Raw genomic sequence first — 27,242 nt, 5'->3', positions numbered from 1 at the left:
GTGGTAAAGGCCCAGAATTTTATAACAAAGTCTCTTGATATTGGTATGGGCTTTATATATGGACAAAAGTTTCCTGCAGGATATCTTGTAAAATGGCTGTCTTTCATCACTTTTGTCACAGTTGACAGTAGTCTGTTCCCATTTTGCTAACTGACTGTGCAAGATCTATCAAGTAGGTAAAAGGTAAAAGCCACCTGCTCCCCTTATAACAAGTAGGCAAATTACATGAACCAACATCTGCATTTCTTATATTTTTAATGAACTTCCTAAACTTGCACAAAAATAGTTCCACATCTGTATGCCCTTTAATTTCAAGCGGCACTTTTTAAAAATGGAAAATAAACAAATTCAGTGTTAACAGGACCTTAGATTAACAGCCTTGATTAAAAGCAATAAATAGAGATAAATACAATGGTTCATTGCAACGAGTGGTTTCACAGAAATCTGCAAAATGCTAGGTAAGATGTTGCTTCAGGAGATCAGAAGAACATCAAAGAAATAGAAGCACAGTAATACACAAAATAAATATTATTTTCAGTTGATTTTTAATATTAATTAATTCTTTTCAATATGCCCATTGCCCACTTGAGTTTATTTTAGGCGAACATCGCAACTAGAGAATGGGGAATGTATCACAGCATGACTGAAAGTCCATAAACCAAGAATGAAGGTTTGTGCCATCAGGCTGACACTCCAGGGTCCTGTCACCAGACCTCTTGGTCCATGCTGTGATGTGGAACTCCATGCCTTGTCATGAAATCTGTGGACAGGCTTCTTACATTTAGTTGCAGGAGAGGCCCCTTTGTTAAGAGAGATGCTGCCAGAAAGAGCTGCATGCTTTGCAAGCCAGTCATTTTCAGAGTGGGATCAGGGCCAGCCCAAGACACTTTGGCACCTGAGAGGGACAAATGCTCTTGTTAGCAATGCACCAAGAAGCTCAATGTAAGCTCCACTGAAATGAACAGGAGCTGCACAAGAACATGACTGTACTTCTGCACACCTCATTTTGGTTTCAACGCAGCTTGCACAGGAAGCTTTCACAACAGCTTTGTTCCATAAGTTCAACACCCCAAATCTGCTGCCCTCAGGCAGCCACCTCATTTTGCCTCACCTCTGGATGTGATGGACCAGAAGAACGTATCATTTTGAGTTTGTTCTTTTCCTATAGGGCTCCTGCTATTCCTATATGACATTCACTTTGCAGGTAATATTTGAGCCATGGTCATGAATATGCACTGAACCAGCTGTTTCATCTTCTCAATCATCCAAAGCCGAGAGAGGAATCACCTTTCTTATGTAGGAAACAGTCAGCTGTGTAGAGCTTTAGGTCTCTACATTCAGATGCCTCTCACCTTTTGACAGATGAACCTCATGTTCAAGGGTTTATATGCGACAGAGCTCCCTTTGGGTTTGGTCCAGCTCAGGACAGCAACGAGCTCTGAAGACGTATATCTGGCTCTCAGGAAAGAACCTGCATTTCTTGGCTTCTTGCAATGACTGTACTGCCAACATTCAAAGTGAGCTGGAGGGGGTGTATAGATCCTGAACATTCTTCTTCAGAATTCAAATCGTACAAAATTACAGCAGCCCTTCGTACCATCAAAACAAGTGATATTTGAAATGTCATGGCCTCCTGTGGCTTTCTACAGCAGTCCACTTCCTTGAGTTTCATATGTGATTGTTTTTGGACAGGTACGCTATAAGCGCCACGGCAACCCCTACATAGATGCCTGTTCCAATAGTGATGGACAGCACAGCCAGGAAGAGGGCTCGTCGTGAACTGGAGCTGGCATGGTGGAAGTCCCCTTTAGCAATGGCTTTGTTTGTCTGTAGGGGGAGGAAAAGCTCACTTTAGTAAACCTGGATATGGTGCACTCTTCAACTCTAAAGAGGAAAATTGATTTTTTAGACTTTTCTTTTTTTAGTATACTGTATAGTTTGGGCTTTTAAAGCTGTTGCTAAAGTAGAAATAGCCAAACACTACAAAGTCAGATCCATTCCATCAAGCACAGGAGGATAAAGGATTGCCCCGTCACAGACAAACTGGTGCATTGAATAGGACTTTCTGAGTTAGTAATTTAGTTGTCTTTGCCACCTGGCATCCATTTTTGGCATAAACAGATGAGCCACATTAAGCTGCAGCCCCACTTCTTAAATGTCAAATAATTTTGACATCTCTTTTACAATAATGTGCTTTATCCTGCATTGCCTGGATGCTTGTTTCAGTGGGTCTGTTTTCTTTTTAGGTGGTTCTTCAACTCCTGTCAACTGCATTTTAATGAACACAAATGGTGAAAGGCAATTACACTGCAGCTGTTCTGTTTTAAAATTACTGATGAGTTAATCTGTGATAGTATAACTGAGCATCTAAATGATAACACTTAAACTATTATAATGTTGAGACAAGCATGTCTAAATAAACATGGTGTGTTAAACTATTGCTTGGCTAATAAAGGCCAGGTGAAACATTTTTCTATGTGCCATGCTAGGTCATAACAGAACACCTGCTTTGCATGCAGAATGCCATAGGTTTAAGCTTTCAAATCTTCAGTGGTATACACACCCACACACCCCATATTTTTCCGTGTAAAGGAGGCCCCCATGTGTAAGACCACCCCTATTTTTTAAAATCCAAAATGAAGAAATCAATATTTAAACATGTTGTAGCATGCTGTAACTAGAGTAGGTCATTCTGCCATGGTTAATGGCAAAATCTGGCCTGTGAGTCCTAGAAAACCTAGCCCCTGTCTTGCAGGCTTTCCCACCTGGCCTGGGAGGGCGAGACCCTGACTGACTCCAGCTACAAAAGCTGAGCCTGCTGAACAGACACTTGGGCTGGGGAATTGCTTTTGTCACGTTTGTAATTATGTAAATCGTTTCATGTTATAAGCTGTCTTGAGCATGGTTTTAACTACGGAAAGGCAGCATACAAATTAAATGATGATGATGATGATGATGAAGAATATCTGACACCAGAGACATCTATCTCACATGACCTTGAAGAACGACACTGCCACCCCCCAAAATCAACCCTCCTTTGCTGTCCTGCAGGACACCTCTGCAGCGGCTATGAGTTCCAGCACTTTCCTTTCTGGAGAAAAAAAACAAAAAATACTTGGCCAGACTGTGTTTGGCATCAAGATGACTGATGAGCCAATTTAACACAGTCTTCAGGCTGAAATGTTTTCAGTAGCAGACCAAAAGCTTTAATAAATAAAAAGCAGGCACAAAACACAAACGGAATTCTAAGTTGGGGGATTCCGCTCAGCAGCAGCACAGGGCAAGCCAGCTTGTTCAAGAGCAGACAGAATTAAAGATAACAGTGCAGACTTCCTTGTAAAGGTCTTGGATCCTTCAGCACCGATCATCTTTAAATGTCTATTGCCTAGAGCATCCTCACTCATTAAGAGCATCCTCACTCATTAGCCTAGGATGTCTCCACTATTTTAGTTTTCTCTGCAGTAATGTATTTGTAATAGCACTGTACAAGTGGCAGAATGGCAAGCCTGACAGCAGTTCATAGGGGCTGGTGACATTTATATGATCATATGTGCCATGTGCTTGTGAAAATGGGTATATTTTTAGGGATTTTGCAACAGAAGGAAGCCAGTTGCTTAAATCAGTCTATAAAGTGACTGTCAAATTCACAGTAGCAAGAATGCACATTTGAATGACTTCCTTCCACCCTTTAATTTTATTTCTAGAGTGCTGAAACAAAGTAGGTGCTCTATATAAAACACAAGTCAGTGTAAGATGAGAGACACTCAATGGAAGGAGAGAGGTGGGAAATAATAAAGGTGTCAGGTGAGAGAACAAAAATTTGAGTTTCATAGTGCAATCTATACATGTGTCCTGAGAAGTAAGCTCCATTGAATTCAGTGTGGCTCCTTCCCAGGGAAGCGGGGACTAGATCACAGCCTTGCACAGGCATTTAAAAATAGCAGTGGGAGGAACCAGGTGGGGAAAATGCACTAAAGAGCCTCAATGCTTTTTTGATCTCTCATCAAAAATGGTCTTGAATGCATTCTAGGATCAAAAGCCCTTCAGTCTGAAAGAAAAATTAAGGTACTTACAAATTCAAATGCACCAAGAAGTATAGACATTATACATTAAAGTGCCCCCATTAACTTCTGCCTCATGTAAGCAATAACCACATCCTGAATATTGTGCTTGCTTTCAACTTATGCTTCATGCACCCACATTTCCCCTTGGTCTTTCAGTCCCAATTCTCTTCTTTTGAAGGGTTGAAACTTCCAGAGATATATCAAATTTTAATAAGCTAAGCTTTAGAATTCTAAATTATTACTTCTGACAACCAACCTCTTGCATGATGAGCTTATCTTAAATACAATCTTGTGCATATTTAGCCTAAAGTAAAGCCATCCAAGCACCTGCGCTGAGAATTTATCTCCTCTATTTCATGAAACGGAAAGAACTCCTGAGTACAGTCGATAAGGCAAGCTTGAAATATCAAACCAGGGAGGGGAATAGTTGCTACACAGAAATAAAAGTGGAGGCGCAAGGTCATCCTGCCCCCCACATACTCAGCTCTGTCTGCCCAGTCCATGGATGGTTTCATCATGCCCTCAGCATAAACAGGGCAGCGCATGCCTGCACACACTGCTAATTGAGATAACAGAATTCTACATTACCTCATGTGACAAATAGAAGGCAGCAATTCCCAGTGGCCAGAAACAGCAGAGCATGGAGAACACGCTAAGTCCAAGATGGTCCCTGGGCGGCATCATAAGGAAATGGTCTTCACTGTCGGTGTCACTTGAATAATCGCTCTGGAACAGCAAGAGGAAGGGCACGTAAAGAGGACACTGATTAGAGGCAAGTTCTTATTGCCTGCCCCTTTTGGATCTGCGGTCATTTATTTAAAGTTTGCTATATAGCCAGTAGACGATGAGGCTCTTGATCTCAGGGCTGTGGGTTTGAGCCCCACAAAAGATTCCTGCACTGCTAGGAACTGGATTAGAAGATCCTCAGGATCCCTTTCAACTCTACTATTCTATATCTTAAGAAGATATCTTTTTAAAATAACTCACGAAAATTGAACTGACTAGCCAAAAGCTTTTTAAAAACTAGCAAACCTTATTAATAATACTGTTGTGAATTTGGCTGCCCTGACCACTGGGAATAAGCAATCGGAACCTTGACAAAAATGTATTCTTTCCTAGCGACTGGGTGCTTTCTCAGATGAGCGTGGGTGGGGTCTCAGGTGGGTGCTCTGCAGTGGGAGGGGGTGAATTAGTGAAACATGCAGCTTGCCTCAGACCTGGAAGAAAGACAGCTGAGAGTCTGTAGCTGAAACCGGGGACATGGTTTTGTGAAAGCTGCACAAGTTGCCCTCAGAGAATCTGCTGCCTGTTTTTAAGAGTCTGCTTGCTTCTTATAGGCTCTGCTTTATTTATCAGTATCTAGCTATATATCTAGGCTAACATTATAAAGAGTCCTTAAGGCAGTTGGATGGTGCCTGGCACGCCTCCTTCCGGCAACTCTTGAAGCCAAGCTGGTGCCAAACGTCTTGCTCTGCTTTCCTTTGGATCACATCAGTGAGGACCTTCAGGCTTGCACCCTGGGGCTGGTCCCCCCCCCCCCCCGCCAAGGTGCACTCCATTGTGTCTCAAGATAGGCTGTCTTTGTACCGTATTTCTCGCTCTATAAGACGCACCAGACCACAAGACGCACCTAGTATTTGGAGGAGGAAAACAAGGAAAAAAATATTCTGAATCTCAGAAGCCAGAACAGCAAGAGGGATCACTGTGCAGTGAAAGCAGCAATCCCTCTTGCTGTTCTGGCTTCTGGGATAGCTGCGCAGCCTGTATTCGCTTCATAAGACGCACACACATTTCCCCTTACTTTTTAGGAGGGAAAAAGTGAGTCTTATAGAGCAAAAAATATGGTAATATTTTGCTGGGATCTGTCTAAGTCTGCAGTGTGCTCTTGTTCAAAGAAAAGTAAACACTGGCTGTACACAGTGTGTAGCACATTTCAAATGTTAAAGGCAGGTCAATATCATGATTATGTAATATGAATTGGGGCAGGCAAGGCAGAGACTGGTGGTTTGTTAAGGCTACCTCTTGAGGAGTCTCTTCTCTTTCATCTGCCTCAGGCCCTCTGTAAGCCAAGGGACCTGTGTGAGTGATTATGGTGATCCTGAATTTCAGAGGTGGGCAGCATCCTAGGTAAGCCATCAAGTTCAGACAGAAAGTCCCCTAAACCTAGAGAAGGCGGTGTGAAGCCCACAGGCTGCATTCAGTTGTCCTTCCCAGGAAAGCTATGCCCTCCCTTTTCCCTCGTCCCACCAACACACGGATGAGTCACCACATGGCAGCAGCAGAGGACTACATGGATCATAAGGTTGCCACTTTGTGAAATGAAAAACAACAACACTGGGAGATGGCTTGGTTGCAGTAGGAAGGAGGCTTCTGAGTCACAAGGCAGGTCCCAAAGCACATCCATCTGATGAAGCCCAGTGCGCTTAGCCAGCTGGAAGAACGCTTGAGAAAAACAAGCTTGCTCCATTCATTTCTGGGAATTGTCCCCAAAGCAAAAAAACCCCCAACAGCCAGGCATTTCCCCCCTAACCAATTGGCAATGTTAATGTTTCAAGGGAAATTCTGGGAGGGCTGATGACCGTTTACCTCTATTCCAGAGAGTCCTAGAATACATTTCATTATCTGGGGAAAGTAAAAAAGGTAAAAGTCAAGGACCCCTGGATGGTTAAGGCCAGTCAGAGGCCACTATGGGGTGTGGCACTCATCTCGCTTTCAGGCCAGGGGACAGCTTTCCAGGTCATGTGGCCATCTGTCACGGATGCTTTAGCTGAGATTCCTACATTGCAGGGGGTTGGACTAGATGACCCCTGGGCCCCTTCTAAGGCTAAGATTCGATGATTCTAAGAAGCCAGGGTTAGCCCGCTATATGTGGGACTATGAGAAAGCATTTGACCAAAAGGTGAATGCTTCATCTTTATGATTAGCATTATTGATAACTTGCACATTAATCATGGCTGCTTTTGGAAAAAGAAAATGGGGCACATCACAACCACAAGCAAGCTCTTTTTAGTTGTCGTGGCTTCTCAATGGCAGAAAGCTGAACAGATGCTCTTAACATTCTACTCTATGTACACTTTCTCCTCTCCCCTGTTGAATTCAGTCTGTTTGCCCTCCTAGGAGGCGGTTTTGTGGACGGGCTCTGAGCTGCTCTAGTGAACCAGGCAGGAGGTCTTGAACGTTGCCCTGGGTGCGGGACCAACTGACCAACAGGGGCACTTGGACAGAATAAACTGTGGCCTGCCAGGCTAATTGACCTCTTCCTTTTGTTGGAACTTTGTGCAGCAGTGGATCAAGGGATCAGGACCTGCCTTGAGACTCAGCTGCGGATCCAGGAGGAGTGGCTTCTGTCCAACGCTCAGACAGGGGCTAGGGCCATACCACTCCTCAAACAGGGACCTCTTGGGGGCACCCCTATCTGATGTAAGTCATAGGGTGCCCCCACCCCCAGTTGGGTTTACCATCAGACCTCCAACAGATGGGCTGGAGTGGATTAGTGGTGGCTTCACCCAATGCCTGTTGCCAAACCTTCATATCTGTAACCAATAAAGCTGTGGCCTTAATTTACCCCATAAATCATTATACCGCATTTCGACTGGTTTTTTCACCTAGGGAATGGGGTGGTCTCGGGGCCTTGGCACACGAAGGTCAGGTTATGTTTTGCATCTGGAGAGGCCTTTAGGTGCAGTGCACAAATAGCCACCTTGTATGTTCTTGGAGAAGGAATTTAATTTGCTACTCTGGACTCTGTCTGGAAAATGAAGATTGGTTTGTTCTATTTCATCTCTTGCACAGATAAAGCCAACAAAGACCGTGAGGTTTTTTTAAAATGACGTCTATACTATAAGATTCCACCACCATACTGAGTGAATTCTGTAGACATTCAATTGGCCCAGGCCCAGCAAACATTTGCTGCGGAAAGAGACACTTTTGGATAAAAGAGCATGGCAGCTCAAGTGAAAAGCTCAGTGCACTGACACCGCCCATGAAATGTTAATCTAACTTTTCATAATTCAGAACTTTGGTATTCAATATTTCTCAAATCTTAACATCTATCAATCAGCAATAAATGGCTGAAAGGAATACTAATTTATTCATAATCATTTGAGGTTGCAGCCATTATTCAGGCATGGCAGCTTCAGAATGGTCATAAATAGTTTAGTGCCTGAATAAAGTTAATCTTCAGCCCCCCTTCCTGATTTGCAGTGCAATCCTGTACTGTCTATTTAGAAGTAAGTCTCAGAGTTCAATGGGGCTTCTCCCAGGTAAGTGTTATAAGACTGAAGACTAAGACATTTGTCTGGGTATGTGTGCTTTTATCTTTGTCTTCTCAGTAGTCTGCACTAGCTTTCCCTCCCCCATCGCCAGCCTTCCTGAATATTGAATGTGTGTGTGTGTGTGTGTGTGTGTGTGCAGAGAGAGAGACAGAGAAAGACGTGACTTGGCAATTATATAAAAAGCATCTCACACACGTGCAAAATCTCAAGGTTCTGTCATGCTCTCTAGAATAACTCCAAAGCCAGCCTGGGTTAAGATTGTGCCTTCAGCAGGGTAAGTGAGGAACAAGAAAAAAGACTGAACTTGACACGGTGACTAAGGCTGAGGAAGAGGTTCTCAATAGATAACCTTCACAACTAAATTGGAGAGGAGCTACAGTGCGTTCGTGAGGAGGGATGAAATTCATGAAAGTGGGAAATATTTCAGGGGCAACCAAACTTTTTGAAATGTTCAATGCGGGCAGCTTTCTCATGGGTGACAGATGCAAAGTAACAATATCTTTAAAATAAAAACAAAAAAGAAAAGATATTGGTGGTGCAGCTCTTCTCAATAGCCATCAGCTGGCAGCTGCCATTTTTGTTTCCCAGAATGCCTCAGACATAACATTATTCTGGGCTTTCTGGGAAACAAAAATGGCAGCTGCCCACTGGTGGATACTGAAAGGAACCCCACCATTTGTGGCATCAACTCTTCAAAGAAACTGGGGAGGGGGGAACTGCTACTGCTAATAATTTCACTCTGCTGGAAAAATCACCGAAACCCTCTTCCATTCACCTTCTGTGCATAGTGTGATGAATTTAGAATAATGGCAGTATTTTTGCTCGGCCATAAATCAGTCCACAGGTTTACTGATTTTAACTTCCAGGAACGTTTGGTGTAGCAGGGGCAGGGACTTCAACAAGCAGCTCATCTGCCAGCAGTTGAATCTTCAGCCCTTCTGCTGGTTGATGTGTCTAGGGAGGCTGCCAATATGCCACTCCTTCTGCCCACTGTAGCTAGCATGCCAGTCTCAAGTGACCCTTCTGTGGGGATATCTGAGAAACATTTCACCACCACCCCTTGAATATGGACCCTGTGAGCATGAGGAGCCCACTTCAAAAAAGAAAAGCAATCAAGTGACCACTCTGCCCCCACAAATGTGCTCATCCCTTGGCATCTGAGCATACAGTGCAAAGACCAGCAGCAAAGAAGTCTATATCTGTGTTATATCTGCATGTGTGAAGACTTCTGCACAATTAAGAATCATACACAACTGGGCCTCCAGATTGTGTGAAAGTCTTCATGCATGTATGTGTGGCTGCTGGGGGCAGAGGAAGCTGGCAGTGTGGAGGGTAGGCACTCAGTGCGCCCTTGCTTCCATCTTGCACTCTGATTCAGTACATCAGCAGCTCTTCTGAAGGGGAATAGAATAGAGCGCTGAGTCTATAACAGGTGAACCAATACCAATAAATATATAATTTGCTATTGAAATTATCTGGTGAAAGCACCAGCTCCTAGCTACCAACCAGGAATCTAGGGAGAATTCCTTCTCAGCCCTGCCAACTGGTGACTGACAGCTTGTTCACAGAAAAAGAAAGTGTCTGACAGAAATAGACAAGGAGGTAGGCTGGCAAGAAAGCCATGGCTAGCATCAGGGCTACACCTGAAATTTATAGCCCAGGTGTGTATCAGAAACAAGTTCCTACTGTGGTTGGCATGCATGCCTCTTTATCCTCATAACAGTCCTAGGAGGCGGATCAGGCAATGTGATAATGGCTGGTCCAAGTTCACACTGTGCAGGGGATTGAATTTGGGTCTCCTCAAACTAAATGCAGCAGCCGCAGCCACACCGTGCTAAATCATTTTCTTTCTTCTCCCCTCAATTCCAATACTTGCTCTTATTCAAATGTTTAGTAAAAAGCCTTCAGATCTGTAGACTAATCTCAAGATTACTGCTGAGGCTGAATTAAAAATTTTTCTACATGTTTCAGTGCAAGCACAGATTATTATTTTCCTGGAGAAAACAGAACTCTCCAGTTTATCAGCATTTTGCATTGCGTAGATCAGTACTGTGAACAAGAACCTCTTAAGAGCAAACAGTTGAAGATGCAATTGAAGACAATCTGAGTAACACTAAAAATAAGAACACAAAAGAATTTTGGAAGCCGGCATGAAACACAGTAAGGAGAGACACTTTGGATAAATATCCAAATTAGGAGGCATTCTGAACTGTGTTTTGGAAGAACACCGTTGTTTAAGACAAGGGGCGGGAAAGATTTTTCAACCTGAGGGCCACATTCGTTTGAGAGCAACTTCCCAGGGGCTTTGTGCGAGCGGAGGGTTGAGCCAGAGGCAACAGTGGATGGAGCAAAAGGCTGTGCATTTGTACAGTCGGCGACATGCCTCACCCTGGCTCTCTGTGCTGGCAAGCAAGCGGCATGATCACACTTCAAAGGCACATTCCAGCAAGACAAAAGTACTTGGGAAGGGCATGGAGAGGAGGCGCAGCCTAAGGAGATTCCTGGGGGTTGGGTGAGGGGGCCCACCAGGCCTGAAGCTCCCCCCATCCCCCCGATTTAGGCACTTCACTGAGAGTAACGGTAGAAAGCATATTTCCAAGGAAAAGTCACTCAAAGCAATGCATTACAGTAGCTGCCAACAGAGAGGAATATTGCCTATGAGAATGAGTATCTGAACTCCAGTGTGTAGTTGGTGACAGTATCGCCAAAGAAGCAACTCAAGAGGCTTGCCAAGTGAAGAAAAAGGCTTGGGAAGACTTTCTTTATTTTAAGGGATTTGAAACTGAGCCATTTAAGACTGTGGTCCCCCCACCCCCTTTATTGATTTTTTTTACTTGGCTGAGAGAATGAGGAAAGCAAGATTATTGCCATTCATGGACTGTCTTAATTAAATTAAGCCAATCAGCAGACTAAATATCAATGAACCCAAGTTTTAAACCTGGGCAATGCTGGAGTTTTTTGTGCACATGGACTGGTGTCAGTGGTGCACTTGGATAACTTTAGGCTCTGGACTTAATGGAGGATTCCTGTTTTGATGGCTACCACTTTCTTTACTTCCAAAAATGGCAAGCCAGTCCTGCTCATCCATCTGAGTTGGGCTTTGAACCTAAAGTCCTGCCCTGATGGCGCCATTGGCTGCTGAGATAAAGGAAACTAGATTTTGGTTTTGTTGTTGTTTTTAAAATTTTGGCTGTGTGGAGAAATACCCCTGGTTTCTCTATCTCTCTTGAGGGCTACATTTCAATTAAAATGATAGCACGACTTTAGGGAGGGGGGCTATGATTCCTCCAATCTTAGTAAAAAAATAAATAAATCAGATATTCAGTTTTACTTTTTTCTGCTTTTGCAAAAAGAAAAATCAAGAACATCTAATGACTGTGCAATGGAAAAGAAATTGCGCCAGCATCCAGACCTGCATGATTTCATTATATATTCTATACACATTTTGTAATTTGCTTCCTTATTGGCATGGGACTTTTTGTTGGCTGAAAAATGTATTGCTGGCGCTATTTAATGTATAGGAGCAAGTCTTTGGAACAACGTCAGGCAACTAATATAAATGTCTGCCAGGGACCCTGCATCTGAGCAATGATATTAGGGATGGCCGGGTAACTAGGCAAGAATATTAATTCCAGCACAAATTGTATTGCAGTGCTTTAACTGCTTTCCACAAAGATCGAGACAGCACACGAGACTACAACGGAAGTAAAGTACCTTTGAGTCTCATTGATTTCACGTGTGCTTAAATGTCTCCCCTTGAAAACAACTGAAATTAAAACAGTTCCACTTTGCTGCATCGGGCTCTGCAAGGGAAAAGTTTCATTTGCTTCCAAAATAAAAAAATTAAAAATGAAAGACACAAAACAATAGCAGTCTATTTTCCCCCAGTCTTTTAGGACATCTCATAGGGTTGTCACCTGTCCTGTATAATACAGGATTTTCCTGTATTTCAATGTAAAATGCTATGTCCTGAATTCCATGTATTCATTCTCTCTCTCTCTCTCTCTCTCTCTCTCTCTCTCTCTGCCAAGTTAGGGTTCCTCTCCAAATGCATGGTTTCAATTGAAAGGGTGTGTGTAAGATCATGTATTTAAGCTCTGGGTAGCAAAACACAGACTAATTTACAAAGAGAGAGAGAGAGAGTGTAATGGATCTTCCTTTACTCTACACCACATGGTCAAAGGCAGAGGATATTGCAAGTACCAAGCAGGGAGCCAAATATTTACCTGTTCGCCCACCTGATGTTTCAGGACAGTCCCAAGTGTAGCCTAAAAATCCACAAACTGAAGATGACGGTAGTTTTGAGGGGTTTTACTTGTGACTTTTCACTTACACTGAAGCCACACACCATTTTAAGAACTGACATCGTACAAGCTTCATTTAAATACATGTGTTGACTGACAACCACTCTGAGCAAACTGAACATGTTTCAACTATACGTATTCTCCCACACTAGTCATAATTAAACACATAAACAGCAACACATAAATGGCAATACACAAACATCTGAAAAACAGAAACCAAAACTTATTTTAAGTTTGTTTTAAAATACACAGTATTTTTCAAAACAAACTCACCACTTGAGCAGGGAAGGATTCTCAGACTGCGTAATTCTGCTATGTCTCTGCACTGGGAATACGTGACTGAGCCTATCACACCTAATGGAGAGATGTAGCAGAATTACTCACCTGCAATGGAGACCAGCTGGAAGGGTGGTAGCCCGGAGTAGACACTCAGGCAGAGAGGGAACGGGCAACCTCTTTTGTGGGCGGTCCCTTTGGACTCCAAGTAGTCTTTAATCGTGTAATAATAAAGGCATGCCATTGGACCAGATCACATCACAGAAAAACTCCTGCAACTAATGACAAGAAGACCTGCCTGACCTCTACTTCCTGGAAGTCATCCTCTTCTTCCACTTCATAGGAGAGGGTATGGATCTTGATCTCATCTGTGGAGAGGCTAACAAATTTGCCATCAGAGTATCCCAGGCTGTCTTTGGTAGGTGACCTGTCTTCAATGAAGGTGGTTTCACAGCACTCCGCACTCACACTCTCTCCCCATGATCGCAGCATGCTTTCCGAATAGAGGATGATATTCGGGTGGTAGCGGGACTCCACTGTCTGTGGTAGTGTATTGGGGTCAAGGAGTTGTTGCACCGGGTCATTCCGTGGGTAGCCTGGAGAGTAGAGAGTACCAGTCTGCCGACTCTGATACTGGGGGGTGGGGTACACAGACACCAAACCTTCCCTGCCCTCAGCCATCAAGTTTCTGGTGTTAATCAGCCCATTCCTCTTCTTGGCATCAGCTGCTTTGGTGTGCTTAAGGACACTCTTCTGCTCAGCCAAGCCATCCATCCTGTTTTCCTTTTCCTCTACCATCTCACTGAAGTGGAATCTTTGTGGACGATTATCACATGGAATGAAGAGATCCTATATCCTGAGGCATGAGAAAGGGAATAAACCACAAATTAGCACAAAAGCTCCATTCATCCCTAGACCTTACAAATCACTTTTCCTGGGCAATTTGCTTCTTGTGTGGAAATGATAGGGCTAAAAATTATTTCACCACAGAGGATTCTCACGGCATTGAAAAGATACTGTGGTAAAAGGGTTAAGAGACAGAGCTGTTAACCATCACCATCACTATATTTGTATGCCATCTATTCCATACATGCTCACGGAGGCTTACAACAGGAAAAGGTTTACATAATTGTCACTAAATGGACTTAGGTAAGTTAGTGTTCACTCAAACTCCGCACCTGCTCCCCCTTCTGCAAGATGACAATATGGTCTATACCAGGGGTCACCAACCTAAGGCCCAGGGGCCGGAAGCAGCCCACGGAGGTCGACTGACAGGCCCACGAGCCGCCCCCCAACTGAGCTGCCCACTCACATGCTGCGCTAAACCGGCAGAGCGCGGCGGGGCAGGGGACTTGCTTCCATGGTCCCAGAAATTGCGTCTGCGCATGCGCAGATGCCGAAAATCGCGAGTGAGCGTGCGATCCGGCCCACGGAGGGATCTCTGCGGGACCGATCCAGCCCAGGCAAGATAAACCTTGCTGACCCCTGGTCTAGACCCCTGTTTCTCAAACTGTCTGATGTGGTGGACTAGCAATTCCGCCAACGCCAATGTGCCAGGGACCAGTACCATATTTGGTCCCTGAAGCACCCCCCCCAACCTTGGGTGTCCCTGAGGAATGACAACCAATGGCTTGTGGACCATTACCCAATTCATGAACAACCACTCTGAGTAGTCCTGGTCAAGAGGGACTGCTGTTTTACCCCCACCACTCTCCTATGTTCTAACACCCAATTTCATTTGATTGACAAAAACACACTTGTATTAGCATGGGAAGGGAAAGTCAAGCCAGAATTGCAAAAACTATTTTTATCAGAACCTTTTCATGTTGTATTTGGCACTACAATGGCATAACCTGCTGTGAACATAAAACGAATGCAGATTTATCAGGCAAATCAGGGCTGCATTTCACACAGGAATTAATCTTAATGCTTAAAATCTCCTTTCACAAGCAAGATAAAAAAGGGATTCTCAGGAACATTACAGGAAGGGTAACAACAAACATACAAATCCACAAACAAAGTCCTGTACCCACTCATCAAATCAGATAAAATGTCAACTGTCTGTCGGCTTTTCTTTTTACCACAGAGACCACCTCCACAGCATGCAAAACCTCTGAAGCAAGAGACAGATCTGCAACTGGCACCTAAAGATAGTGCTGGCACTGGGACATGATTCTGGCCTACCCAGAACCAGTCCCTTTATATGACCCAGCTTCACTAGTTCTCCATCACGTCAAGAGGTTGCATCTCCCTTCCAATACACAAACTGGCATTTTGACAGCTCCCGTCTCCTTCCTTTTGCTATCTTGCTTGCTTCTTCCTCCAGCCCCAGGTATTTTCTGTGCTATGTGCAACCTCAGTGAGTCACCTGTCCATCAGAGCCCAAGCTGCCAATATTGCTTTGTCCCTCATGCCCCCCCGCCCCGTAACCATCCAAGATGCTGCATTGCTTGAAGAGAACCCTAGGTTTGTGCCATGAACTCCTAGGCTAATCTCACTTTCTAAAATTATTCATTTGCTTTCTTGAAGCACCATTCTGCTTTCCACCTCTGCCCTCTTGCCTCTTATCCTTAAAAAACTTCAAAAAAAAGTGGTTGTTGGGGTTCTTACATGTCTATGCACCAGACCCAAAGGTGCAAAATGAACACTCAAGCCCTTCAAGGTCCTATTAAGCAGGATTGCTTCCAAATGACTCTTAAGGACCATCTGCTTTTGGAGTTCCCTGATAACACTGAGGAACACTAGGTAAAGGGACCCCTGGCTGTTAGGTCCAGTTGCAGATGACTCTTGGGTTGTGGCGCTCATCTCACTTTATTGGCCGAGGGACCCGACGTACAGCTTCCGGGTCATGTGGCCAGCATGACTAAGCCGCTTCTGGCAAACCAGAGCAGTGTACGGAAACGCCATTTACCTTCCCGCCAGATACCTATTTATCTACTTGCACTTTGATGTGCTTTCAAACTGCTAGGTGGGCAGGAGCTGGGGCCGAGCAACGGGAGCTCACCAAGCTAGAAACATCTATTATTGCAGCCTGTGAGCAAACTATTGGATACCAAACCAAGAAATACCAGGACTGGTTTGATGAGAATGACAGTGGGATTGAATGAATGACTGACAAGAAAAGGAAGGCCTTTCAGATCTGGAAAAGAGATAGAAACTGCGCCACTAAGAAAAATATCTATGCCAACGCTAAGGCTGAGGTTCAAAGAAGAACCAGAGAATAAAAAATGTTGGATAAAAAATGCTCAAGAGATCCAGCACTGAGCCCACATTCATGATGTACAGAGTTTCTTTAAAGCCACAAAGACCATCTATGGGCCATTAAATTATGGTATAAGCTTCCTATGCTCTACAGATGGTGCCACATTTCTAAAAGATAAAGAAGCTATTGAACTGCACTGGAAAGAACATTACCAGCATCTCCTTAACCGCAACTCCCCCGTAGCTGCTGAGGTGTTCTCACAAATTCTGCAAAAACAAATTAGAGATGAGCTTGCAGTATCTCCAAATCTGGGAGAGTTGTGTACAGCTATTAACCAAATGAAAAACAACAAAGCCAGAGACCTGGTGACATACCTGCCAAAGTCTTCAAAGTGGGTGGAATTTAACTTACACAACAACTTCACAATCCCATCAAAAAAATCTTGGAGACAGAAATCCTAGCAGACTTTAGGGGTGTCAAAATTATCAATCTTTTTTAAAAAGATGATCAAGTGGGTTACGGAAACTATCAAGGCATCTCTTTATTAGCTGAGGCTGGTAAAATTCTTATAAATATCCTAGCAACCCGTCTCTTAACAATATCCAAGGCTACCCTTCCTGAATCCCAAAATGGTTTTGACCTTATAGGGGAACAGTGGACATGATTTTCACCGCTCGACAGCTTCAAGCAAAACGCAGAGAGCAAAACCAAGCCTTGTATATGGTGTTTATTGACCTGACTAAGGCCCTCGACACTATAAATCGTAATGCCCTGTGGACTGCCCTTCTGAAAATTGGCTGCCCAGATAAACTTGTGAACATCCTTCGGCTCCTCCATGATAATATGACAGCAATAATTGCAGATAACAATGGCTCTCAAAGTGACCATTCACAGTGGAATCAGGTGTTAAACAGGGTTGTATTATTGCCTCTATTTTTTTCACTGCCATGATCCTACACTTTGACGAAGGGAAACTCCCCACCAGAGTAGAAATCATATATCGAACAGATGAAAAGCTCTTTAATCTGAGCAGGCTGAAAGCAAAGAATAAGGTTACCATAACTTCTGTCATAGAGCTTCAGTATGCTGAGGAAAATGTAATGTGTGCACACTCAGAGGGTGACCTCCAAACCATCCTAAATATCTTCGCAGATGCTTACAGAAAAAATTGCCTATTGCTCAATATCCAAAAAACCTACGTGCTGTACCAACAAGCACAAAAGAACCCCTCTGCAGTGCCACAAATCCAACTCGATGGTGTAATGTTAGAAAGTGCTGATCACTTCTCCTACCTGGGCAGTTATCTTTCCACAAGGGCCAACATTGATGCTGAAATCTAGCATCGCCTGAGCTCTATGAATCCAGCCTTCTCCCAACTGAAGTGCAGAGTATTTGAGGACTGGAACATTTGCAGGGAAACCAAAATGCTTGTTTACAAAGCTATGGTACTACCAACCTTACTGTCTGCTTGTGAAACATGGACCACTTATAAATGTCATCTCCAATTCCTCGAAAGATTCCATCAACAGTGTCTCTGATTTTTTTTTTTTATATCACTCGAGAAGGCAGGCAAACTAATGTCAGTGTATTGGAAGAAGCAAAGATCACCAGTGTTAAAGCAATGGTTCTTGAACATCAACTTCGCTGGACCGGTCATGTTGTTTGGATGCCTGATTTTTGTTTTTGAAGGCAACTAATCTATTCCAAACTTAAAAATGGAAAGCGTAATGCTGGTGGTCAACAAAAGAGGTTTAAAGACTCTCTCAAGGCAAAAAATGTAGTATAAACACTGACAATTGGGAAACAGTGGCCTGTGAGTGCTCCAAATGGAGAACAGCCTTTACCAAAGGTGTCATGGACTCTGAAGACGCTTGAACTCAGGATGAAAGGGAGAAACATGCTAAGAGGAAGGCACGCTTGGCAAACCCTCACCGTGATCAACTCCAACCCGGAAACTTATGTCCCCATTGTGGAAGGTCATGTGGATCCAGAATTGGCTCCACAGTCACTTACAGACTCACTGTTAAGACTGTGTTTATGGAAGAAAATCTTACTTGGCTACGAGTGATCGCTAAAGAAGAAGAAGCTGTGTTTGAGGGCAGCTGAAATTTCTGTTTCTTCTCCCAAGGCAAGCCCAAGTACCCTGCACTGGAGTAATTCCACCACAGTCCAATTGTGCACCAATGACCACTCTCTGTTTTATTTATTTATTGATGGGTTTTAACTTGTGAGTTAGCTGCCACAACAAGAACCTTTTGGCTGAGTAGCACAGTGTAAACAAAGTACAACTGTCAGGGGCTCAGGAGCAGAGGCACAGGGGAGAGAGGAAATGGAGAGCGAAGGGGAAGAATCGGAGGGCAGCGTAGGGGAGTATGAAAGTGGCCCGAGAGATTCCATGAGCTTCTCCAGCGAATCAGAAGATTCCCAGAGGGGGGCGCCGATGGCCAGGGCAAGGGGGGTCCCAGGGGGGACACACCAGAAGCAAGGGGCCAGCAGGGACTCCCAAAGCAGCAGCGGGAGATCAGGACCAGCTCCTCCACCAGAGCGTAGTGGGGGGGGGGGAAGAGTCCCATGTATCAGGGCCAGCTTCTCCTCCAGCAGGGAGAGAAGATGAGTCCGGGCTGACCACGCCTCTATCGCAGAGTGAGGGAACGGAGGGGAAGTCAGGTCCAGCTAGCCTCTCCGAAGGGGGAAGCAGTGACAGGAGCAGTGTAACGGTCAGGAGGAAGGTTGCCGGCTGGGCGCGCGCACCAAGTTCGAATGTACAGGTGCGCGGCACAGCAGGAAACCAGGATTGGGAACCAGGTCCTAAAGCTCGCCGGAGGGAGGGGGAAGACTCAGGGGACTCAGCGTCAGAAGAGTCTAGAAAGGGCAAGACCCCAGCGGACAGGCGGACCCAGAGGAGGAAAGAGCAAAGGAGGAGGTGGAGCAAGGCTAGAGTCTTAAACTGGTGTCTGGGGGGAGGAGATTCAGACGGAGCTCCAGCGGTCTAGAGTTGAGACGTAGAGCTGCACGCCGCGGCTTTGAAATCGAAACTGAACTTCAATAAAGACTTTTGTATATAACAACAACGAACTGGCGTTGGTCCTTTGTGAGCTGGGACCTCGGGCAGCTCTGACAACAACAAATATACCAAAGCAAATTCTAATGTATGATAATTCCTGGTTTTAGGTTTTAAAATTATCTCTGAATTAATTTTTTAATCCTCCTTGAGATAAGCATATGAGAGCATAGCATCTAACTATAATATGTAAATGACAATCTATCTTGTAGTCACACTTTACTACATTAATTTAAGAAGCTAAGTTTGCAAATTGCCATTGAATTCTAAACTGGTTTCTGAACCTGCAGACATGACCAAAAACAGTGCAGACGGACACAGCTACCACTAGTCAGTCACATGCATTATGCTCCTCCTATCAAAGAGAGTGAGGGTGACTGGCTGCAACATTGGTTACCCCACCGATTGCCAGGGTTGATCTGGCTGACTTGCCAGGACCCCCTGCCTCCCTCACCACTCAGTGTGCTCCTCCTCTCCCAAAGCAGTGAGCTCAGTGGAAGACGACAGGTATCCAAAATGGAGAGGTAAGGATTCTGCTGCATCATCTAGTTCATCTAGTCCAGGATCCTGCTTCCGAAAACGTGGCAACCCTAAATTGTTCACACCCAGCTATCGGTATGCACCGTGCGCTGTGAGACTGCAATGCAAAAGCTGGTTTGCCTGTTAACCTTCAGAGTGAGGAAACACGGACTTGTTTTGCCTGTAGAAGGGAACAAACTCTGTCGCACCACCAAAGATACAAGAAGACCTAGCCCATTCATGTCTTAGGTAGCAGAATAGGAAGCATTCATACTTCGTTTACCAGGGTATATCAGCTATTTTCTCTTCGTTAGCTTTTTTTTTTAAGCTAGGTGCCATATCACAAGAAGAGGTTTCTCACTTGCTGTTCAAAACATGTGACAATTTAAACCAATCTTGGGAGCATCTCATTCCTGATCTCTTTATTGGCCTCTGGTGGAATATTTACAGAGGAGTAGCACAGTTAGCCTGCTGCAACAAACAGGACAGAGCCTTGCGTCATAAGCTTTGTGGACTACAGGCCACTTCAGCAGATGCATGAAGCTATGGCCAGAGGGCAATGAAATGCAGTCATGTACAGACAGTGATATTTATGTAATTAACAGTACGTAATTTGCAAACTGTTGTTGATATCACAGATAGTCTGACATTGGTAAACCAATTTAAATCCTTTGCTGGATATCTCCTGAAATCTTGATGGATAGTATTGCAACTCCACAGTTTCATGCCAACGTTTAAGCTTCCACAGGATTCTAAAACAAGTAAAGCGAGGTCTGAAATACATGCATTTTCCTCATTAGCAGAGTAATGTGTGAATCTGCTCTGTCACCTTCTGCCCTGAGAAACAGACTACTTAGAGTTAACGCTGATGCTCAGGCTCAGCACCAAACAGCTCTCCCCATATGGCAAACAGGTTGGGCAAAACGTTCACCATGAGCAGAAGCTGCAGTTTTGCATGTTTCCACAGACTCACTCAAACTCTGGGGGCACAAAATGAAGCTCTTGTACTTCATGTTAATTAAATCTATATTTAAAAAAACAGCCTTTGCCTCTGTTTGCAATCATTAATGCATTAGAATGCTGTTTGCTACAAAAGCACAAAATAAAATAAGGTAATTGAAATATACTCAGAGTCGCAAAGTGATTTCATGCTCTTTATTCAGCTCATAGTGATGAGGAGGAATGAATGAATGTCCCCTCAAAGTATCTGCTTTATATACATTATTTATACAATGGGCTACACATGATTGGCTAATTCCGGAATTCTACTGTAAGCCAATCAGGTTGTGGATTCACTTCTATCTGGAGCATGATTGGGTTGTTCCTGCTAACCAATCATACTGCTGCATTGTTCTGGGACCAATCAGACTGCTGCATTCTGAATCCTATTGTTCTAGGACCAATCAGACTGCTGCAGTTTGGATCCTATTCAACTCAGTACATAACAAAAAAAATTCCTTCCAGTAGCACCTTAAAGACCAACTAAGTCAGTTCTTGGTATGAGCTTTCGTGTGCATGCACACTTCTTCAGATACCACGAAAGCTCATACCAAGAACTGACTTAGTTGGTCTTTAAGGTGCTACTGGAAGGAATTTTTTTTTTTGTTTTGACTATGGCAGACCAACACAGCTACCTATCTGTAATCAGTACATAACAGTAATGGATTTATCTAATGCAACACTCCTGGAGAACGGTCACTCAAGGGGAATTCCTCACCACCTCCACACTGCAAGCTCCTGCATGCTCCCCAAAAACAACACCTTTCTCTGGGTGGGGAGCTCAGGAAAGACCTGGAATGCCTCTCTGTGCATCTGCTTGCTTGGTTTTTCCATCCCACCCCTTTCCTAACTCTTAGGAGAGGCTCTTGGGTGCTGGGAGAGAGACTGCAGTGGAGAATTACTGTATTTTTTGCACCATAACACTCACTTTTTTCCTCCTAGAAAGTAAGGGGAAATGTCTGTGCGTGTTACGGAGCAAATGCCTACGGGTCGCGGTGGGGATCTGCTGCAGTCGTGAGCAGAGGATCCATGGTTCCCCTTCCTTCCCTCCTCCGTGGCTCGCTTTGAAACAGCAAAGCGGGAGAAGAGCCGCTGAGTGGGGAGGAGAGAGGGACAGAGAGCCTGCTTGCTTTAAAGGAGCAAAGTGGGAGAGGAGAGGAGCCGCTTATACGAGTGTAAGCGGCTCCTGTCCGGTTGGCTCCTTTAAAGCAAGCAGGCTCTTTGGCCCTCTCTCCTCCCCACTCAGCTGGCTAAATAGCAGCATTATTAACAGCATCCTTCTCCACCCACCCCACGCGTGTTCCTTGTCCCTTGAGTGCTTTTCCTTCCCTCCCCACTTAAAACGTGGTTTCAAAGCATGGATCCACATGGATCCTCAGGATTTTTGCACTGGGTCACCCCAAATTCACCATCAGATCACATGTCTGTGGCCACAGCATGAACCACAAAAATCATACATCCACTGTTTCATTTAGAATTTTTTTTTCTTGTTTTCCTCCTCTAAAAACTATGTGCGTGTTATGGTCGGGTGCGTGTTATAGAGCGAAAAATACGGGTATATTTGTGTGACTCTACTTGTCCTCACACAGCCATGGTTACTTAAAACCTATTAATAAGCATTTATACAACACTTTTTTTTTTAGCTCTCAAAAAGTAATTCACAGCAATCCTTACCAGCCCTTATCATCACCACTGAGCTAGGGCTGGGGAGCAGAGGCTGAGAGGATTTGCCTAAGGGTGTCCAGCATGATTATGGCAGAGGCAAGATTTGAAGGGGTGCTTTCTGATTTGCTGCCATGCTATAAGGGCTTCCACCTGCATTGCAAATGCAAAGAAAACCTACTCTTTATGGCTTCGCAGCTCCTTGCCATGGCCTCAGCTGGTGTTTAAGGGGAGGAAAGAGATCACCAGGATACGTTATGACTCCAAATATGCCACCTAAGAAGCAATGCGCTTGATCAAGTTACTATCTGGATAGAAAGTGTCCTTGCCCTGAAGCAACTGAAGATGCCCACTTTTATCACAAATTAAATATGGCATTTATGATGATAAATAGTTCCTATCCTCCCTATCCGTAAAGTTTTATTATTACCTCACTCTGAAGGTGGTGGCGGTGAAAGGCTAGATGTGTAGTGAACTCTGCAAAAGTCAGTCTCAATCGATTTGAGGTTTGCTCAGACTTAAACCTTAAACTTCATTGTATTCTGCTCATTGCAGACCTCCAGTTTTTCTGACATTATGGCCTCCTGTGTGTTGCAGCAGAAATGGCTTCCGAATTATATAGAACATTTGTTTGGAAAATTAATAAGAATTAAACTGAGAAGTGCACTTTGGCACCACGTGGATTATTTCTGCTTCAGCAGAATGTGCTTTAGTGACAAATAGTGACGGCATGGGGGTATACAGCCCCTCCCCCCAAAAGGTGCCTGCATCCAGTACTGAATGGATGTTATTGCTCAATGTGTCTGCATAAAAAGAACAACAGCTAATTGAATTGTCATGTGACAGGACCCTTGAAGATAATTTTTTGGAAGTTAGGCTATTCAAATTTTGGCTTCAGGGCATTAAAATTACTCTAGTACTATCCTGAGCTTGCTGATGAATCAATATAAGCTCAGGTGCAGCGGTGAAACTACCGGTAGGTTTTATTTCACCCAGGTCAAAAACCCAGATTGGCACTCCCCCCCCCCGCCCCCGTGCATTTCTAAACATACACAGGCTGGGAGCCTCAATGACGCCCCTCTGGTTAGCCCCCACCCCCCAGCTGTGGCTCTGCCTGAGAGTTTTTTCAAAAACCTGTCTTTGAGACAGGTCTTTTAGCAATGTATTAATAATGTGGGGCTGCTATACATTTGGATTTTGCCAGACATTACCAGGATTACAAAGGTGGAATTGACATCCGGGGGGGGGGATTTCTGAAGTGTGGCCCTTTGTCCTGGATCTTAGGCAAGTCAATTGGAAAACTGCATTTTTGGCGTTATTGTAAAAACAACACATCTCAACAATTTTTGGAGTGTCCTGGTTTTTACCTTTTGAAATATGGCAACCCTACAATAATGATCTGAGACTATGTGTAACAATCACCACACCCCACATTGACCTACTTTTGGCAAAATGCAAACTCTGACATCCCACTGATACTTGCCAAAATGGGCTTCATCCTGAATAAAACTACTAAAATTATTCAGGTTGTTATATTGAACACTGCTTGGGTAACCTGTATGTATTCAGGAAAAGTATTTATAACCTTATGAAGCAATATCTTGCATTCAGATAATTGGTGTTCTTCCATTTCCATTAAGAAAAACTGTGAATAACTTTTGTAAATACTATAAATATTTCAACAAATTCCACATTAACAGGAGCATTATATAAAAATTTTACTTGGTTGTCTCAAGAATTAGTTATAAAAAATAGGCAAACCTGCAGTGAAAATGCATGAAACCGACAGTGGCTGGAGACCCAAGGTCCAGAATTCATGTGACAATAAATCAGTGTCACTATATTAGGTAAATTTGGAGTTGTGGGTTACCATGCTAGAACAGGTGTGAACCACAGTTTGGTCAGTGTCACTGAGTCTTTTTTCAGTCAAGACATTTTGGCATCTATTTGTTTCTCCATTTCCTTCTCTGCACTTTCAGTGTAGATGCATTAAAGTGCAGAAGAAAGAGTTACAATTTGACATTTATGGTATCACCATTTGTCCTGGAAATACAGTTTAGAAGCTTTTCTGAATTACTGTCGCTGTGGTTATGGGGACCACCTGAAGGAACGCCATAGAGCACTGGTGGCCCATGGACCACAGCTGAAGAATTACTGCAGTAATGCATTGGATCCATTTTTAATTGGAAATAAACAGCAGTTTCACCCACACAATCCTATAGACCTCTACTTACTTCCAGGTTCCATTGAATTTTGTGGGACTTCCAAAATTCAGTGGAGCTTACAAATAGCTGCTCTTTTACGTGAGGGGAAAGGGACTTTCTGCTGGCCATCAGGCAATGGCTCTTTCCACCTGCCTTGCGCCCCCTCCAGGCCTGGGAGTCTTCCTCAGACCCCGACTTTGTGAACAGCAGGCGCAGCTGGGAAGAGAGGAGTTCAAGGATATATATTTTTAATTTTAAGAATAATTTGTGTGTCCTTGTTTCTCAATTTCATCATTTTCTATGGTTTTGTATGTTTTGTGGCATTTTATGCATTGTGATTTGCGGTTATTCTTATTGATTATACATTTTTTAAAAATAGCCTACTAGTTTTTGTATAAATTTGTTCCAAATATTGTTGTCTTTATCCAAGCAGAGTCTATGTCTATAAGCAGTCCATTCATAAATTACAAGTTCATATTATCAATGCACTGATTAAAGGAGATTATGCCTTTAACTAAAATTTTCAGAAAAAGAATATTCTGCTGTACTATATACCTACTGTATGGAACTTAACCACTGGACAACGAAAATAGATTTTACACACTCTAATGGTAGCCAATAAATTTATATTGATGAACTGGAAGAATAAATACATGATCTCCTTTATTGATTATAGATTAGTAATTATTGTAATTGATAAGTGTAAACAATTTAATTATTATTTGCTGATGTTTAATTTTACTGTTTACTATTAGATTCTAATGGATTGTTGAATATTGCTTTATTTGATGTAAGTTGTTTATTTTAAAATTGTTGTGACTGTTTTATATTGGATCAGATTGTTGCTATTAATGTTTGATGTTTTATTATGTTTTTATATGAGTTGGAAGCCACCCAGAGTGGCTGGGGCAACCCAGTCAGAAGGGTGTGGTACTTATTACTATTATTATTATTATTGCTGCTCTAATAAGTTTCCACCTGAGAGTAAGGCCCACTGAATTCATTGGGACTTACTTCAGAGTAGACTTGCATAAGAATGTGTTGTTCGTCGTTTTCACGGAAGTTTGTTCTGCATTCTAAGCCAAAGGGACTTCCTTTAGCATCTCCCCTTAAATCTTCACCCGAGCACGTTCCCGAGCGCGTCCCTTGGGGAGCTGAGCGCGGGCGACAGGCAGTTCTCCTCCCGATGCGCCTCTCTTCCGCGGAGGCGCCTCTCTGCCGGCCGGACCCCCGGGGACGCGTCCTGCTCAGGGGCCCGGCGATGGGGCTTCCGACGCGCCTGCGCGACGGCTCTTATCTCGGGGTCGCGGGTTCGAGCCCCAGGCGGAGCATTGCAGGGGCTGGACTAGATGACCATTTTGCGAGCCCAGATTCACAGGTGGGGAATTACCGGCATGGATTTGTCCCACGGGACCCCTTCTCGGAGTCTCCCCACGCGGCGCCTTCGCGACAGGAGAAGAGGCGGCTCGGGGGAGCTCAGCTGGCGAAGCCACGCGGGGGCCGGGCGGGCGCGAGGGGCGCACATGCCTCGCATGCGGCCGGAAGATCGGGGCTGCCGACTTCGCGCTGCCGTCGGGGGACCCGGCGCCCGAGCAGGAGGCGGCGACTCAGCCTGCGCTCCCGCGGCAGCAGCCCGAGCCCTGGCGTCAAGGGTCCTTCCCCGCAGCTCTGCGGGGAAGAAGGGAAAGGCGTCCCGTCCCCCCGTCCCCGCGAGGCTTCGTCGCCGCGAGGCTGGGCAGAGGCGGGACGGACGCAGATGCCTCCATCTCCCCCCCCCCCCACTTCCCTCCCGGGACCTACCTCCGGGCCAAGCGGCGGCCGCAAGGTGACCTCCGTCCAGGCTGCGGCTTGCGGGACCGGCGCTCCGGCGGCGGCGGCCTCACCCTGCGGCGGCGCCCCCGAGCAGCGCGCAGAGCGGCGGCTCCGGGCAGGGCAGCCCCGCAGCGGATGGCGAGCAGCCCGCGGGGAAAGAGTCGCCGCGGCAGGTGGAGCTGCCTGCAAGCCGGGGCGCAGCGCCGCCGCCCGGGGAGAGCCGAGAGCGGCGAGGCGCTGCTGCTGCTGCTGCTGCTGCCGCATCTGGGGCTTGACAGGAGGAATTTACAGCCCTGCACCGAGACTCGGTTCGGCGGCGGGGGGGGGGGTGTGCTAAGATCCCCCCGGGTCCTAGAGGGAGCTCAGGGCTGGGCGGGCAGGAGGCGGGAAGCGGCGAAGCGGCGCGAAACGTCGGCGCCAACCCGCGGAACGCGGGCGATGCCCAGCGCCGGAGAAGGGAAGGCGGTCAGGCGCCCAGCCAAGCCTTCCACCGCACAAGACCAACAACATCCCGGCTTCCTGCGAAACGGGCAAATCACATTCCTGCAGGAGGAAGCAGCAGCCGGCTAGAGACAAAGGCAAGCTGAGCCCCAAAGTCAAAGGCCTTCCGAAAAAGAAAGATCGCCTTCTGGTGCTGAAAAGGGCAGGAGGGGAAAGCTAAAGGAAGCTCTTTTGGGAGAGAGTAGGCACAGAGAAGGCCAAACTGTGCTGGAATGTCAGGCTCATTGGCCAGAATGCTGGGATGAAAATATTGCTGCATATGCCCCAGTCTCCCAATGGTGCAAGACTCCAGGGGTTTACCCAGGGTTTGGTTCTCCAGAAGAAGGTTGCCTGGTCAGTTCAACAATTGAATCCTCCATGAGAG

The 27,242-nt window shown here is 45.0% G+C and overlaps 1 protein-coding gene across 3 annotated transcripts; it reads right to left on the bottom strand.

Annotated features, from left to right (window-relative positions):
* Positions 1 to 238: 238 nt before the first annotated feature.
* On the bottom strand, positions 239 to 26,682 carry SYNDIG1 (synapse differentiation inducing 1). Of its 3 annotated transcripts, none has more exons than XM_083748691.1 (4): positions 26,366 to 26,682; positions 13,222 to 13,774; positions 4,653 to 4,790; positions 239 to 1,827 (listed from the first exon to the last, which is right to left on the bottom strand). In XM_083748691.1, exons 2-4 carry the CDS (start codon positions 13,714 to 13,716, stop codon positions 1,669 to 1,671), a joined length of 792 nt encoding a protein of 263 aa, XP_083604817.1. In that variant the 5' UTR covers positions 13,717 to 13,774; positions 26,366 to 26,682; the 3' UTR covers positions 239 to 1,668. The 3 variants fall into 3 exon arrangements, with proteins under 3 accessions (XP_083604817.1, XP_083604819.1, XP_083604818.1); XM_083748693.1 differs by lacking the exon at positions 26,366 to 26,682 and adding an exon at positions 24,596 to 24,728; XM_083748692.1 differs by lacking the exon at positions 26,366 to 26,682 and adding an exon at positions 17,413 to 17,523.
* Positions 26,683 to 27,242: the final 560 nt, after the last annotated feature.

This window comes from Podarcis gaigeae, assembly GCF_964106915.1.
Source record: "Podarcis gaigeae genome assembly, chromosome: 7".
NCBI classification, from domain to species: domain Eukaryota; kingdom Metazoa; phylum Chordata; class Lepidosauria; order Squamata; family Lacertidae; genus Podarcis; species Podarcis gaigeae.
Note: the sequence above shows the minus strand (reverse complement) of the source record. Positions and strands in the feature narration are given on the sequence as shown.

Coding starts and splice junctions, on each gene's coding strand:
- SYNDIG1 (XM_083748691.1), bottom strand. CDS start 13,716: ATGGTAGAGGAAAAGGAAAACAGGATGGATGGCTTGGCTGAGCAGAAG. Junction 4,791..13,221: donor ATGACTTCCAGGAAGTAGAG/GTCAGGCAGGTC, acceptor TTGCTGTTCCAG/AGCGATTATTCAAGTGACAC. Junction 1,828..4,652: donor CCTTCTATTTGTCACATGAG/GTAATGTAGAAT, acceptor CTCCCCCTACAG/ACAAACAAAGCCATTGCTAA.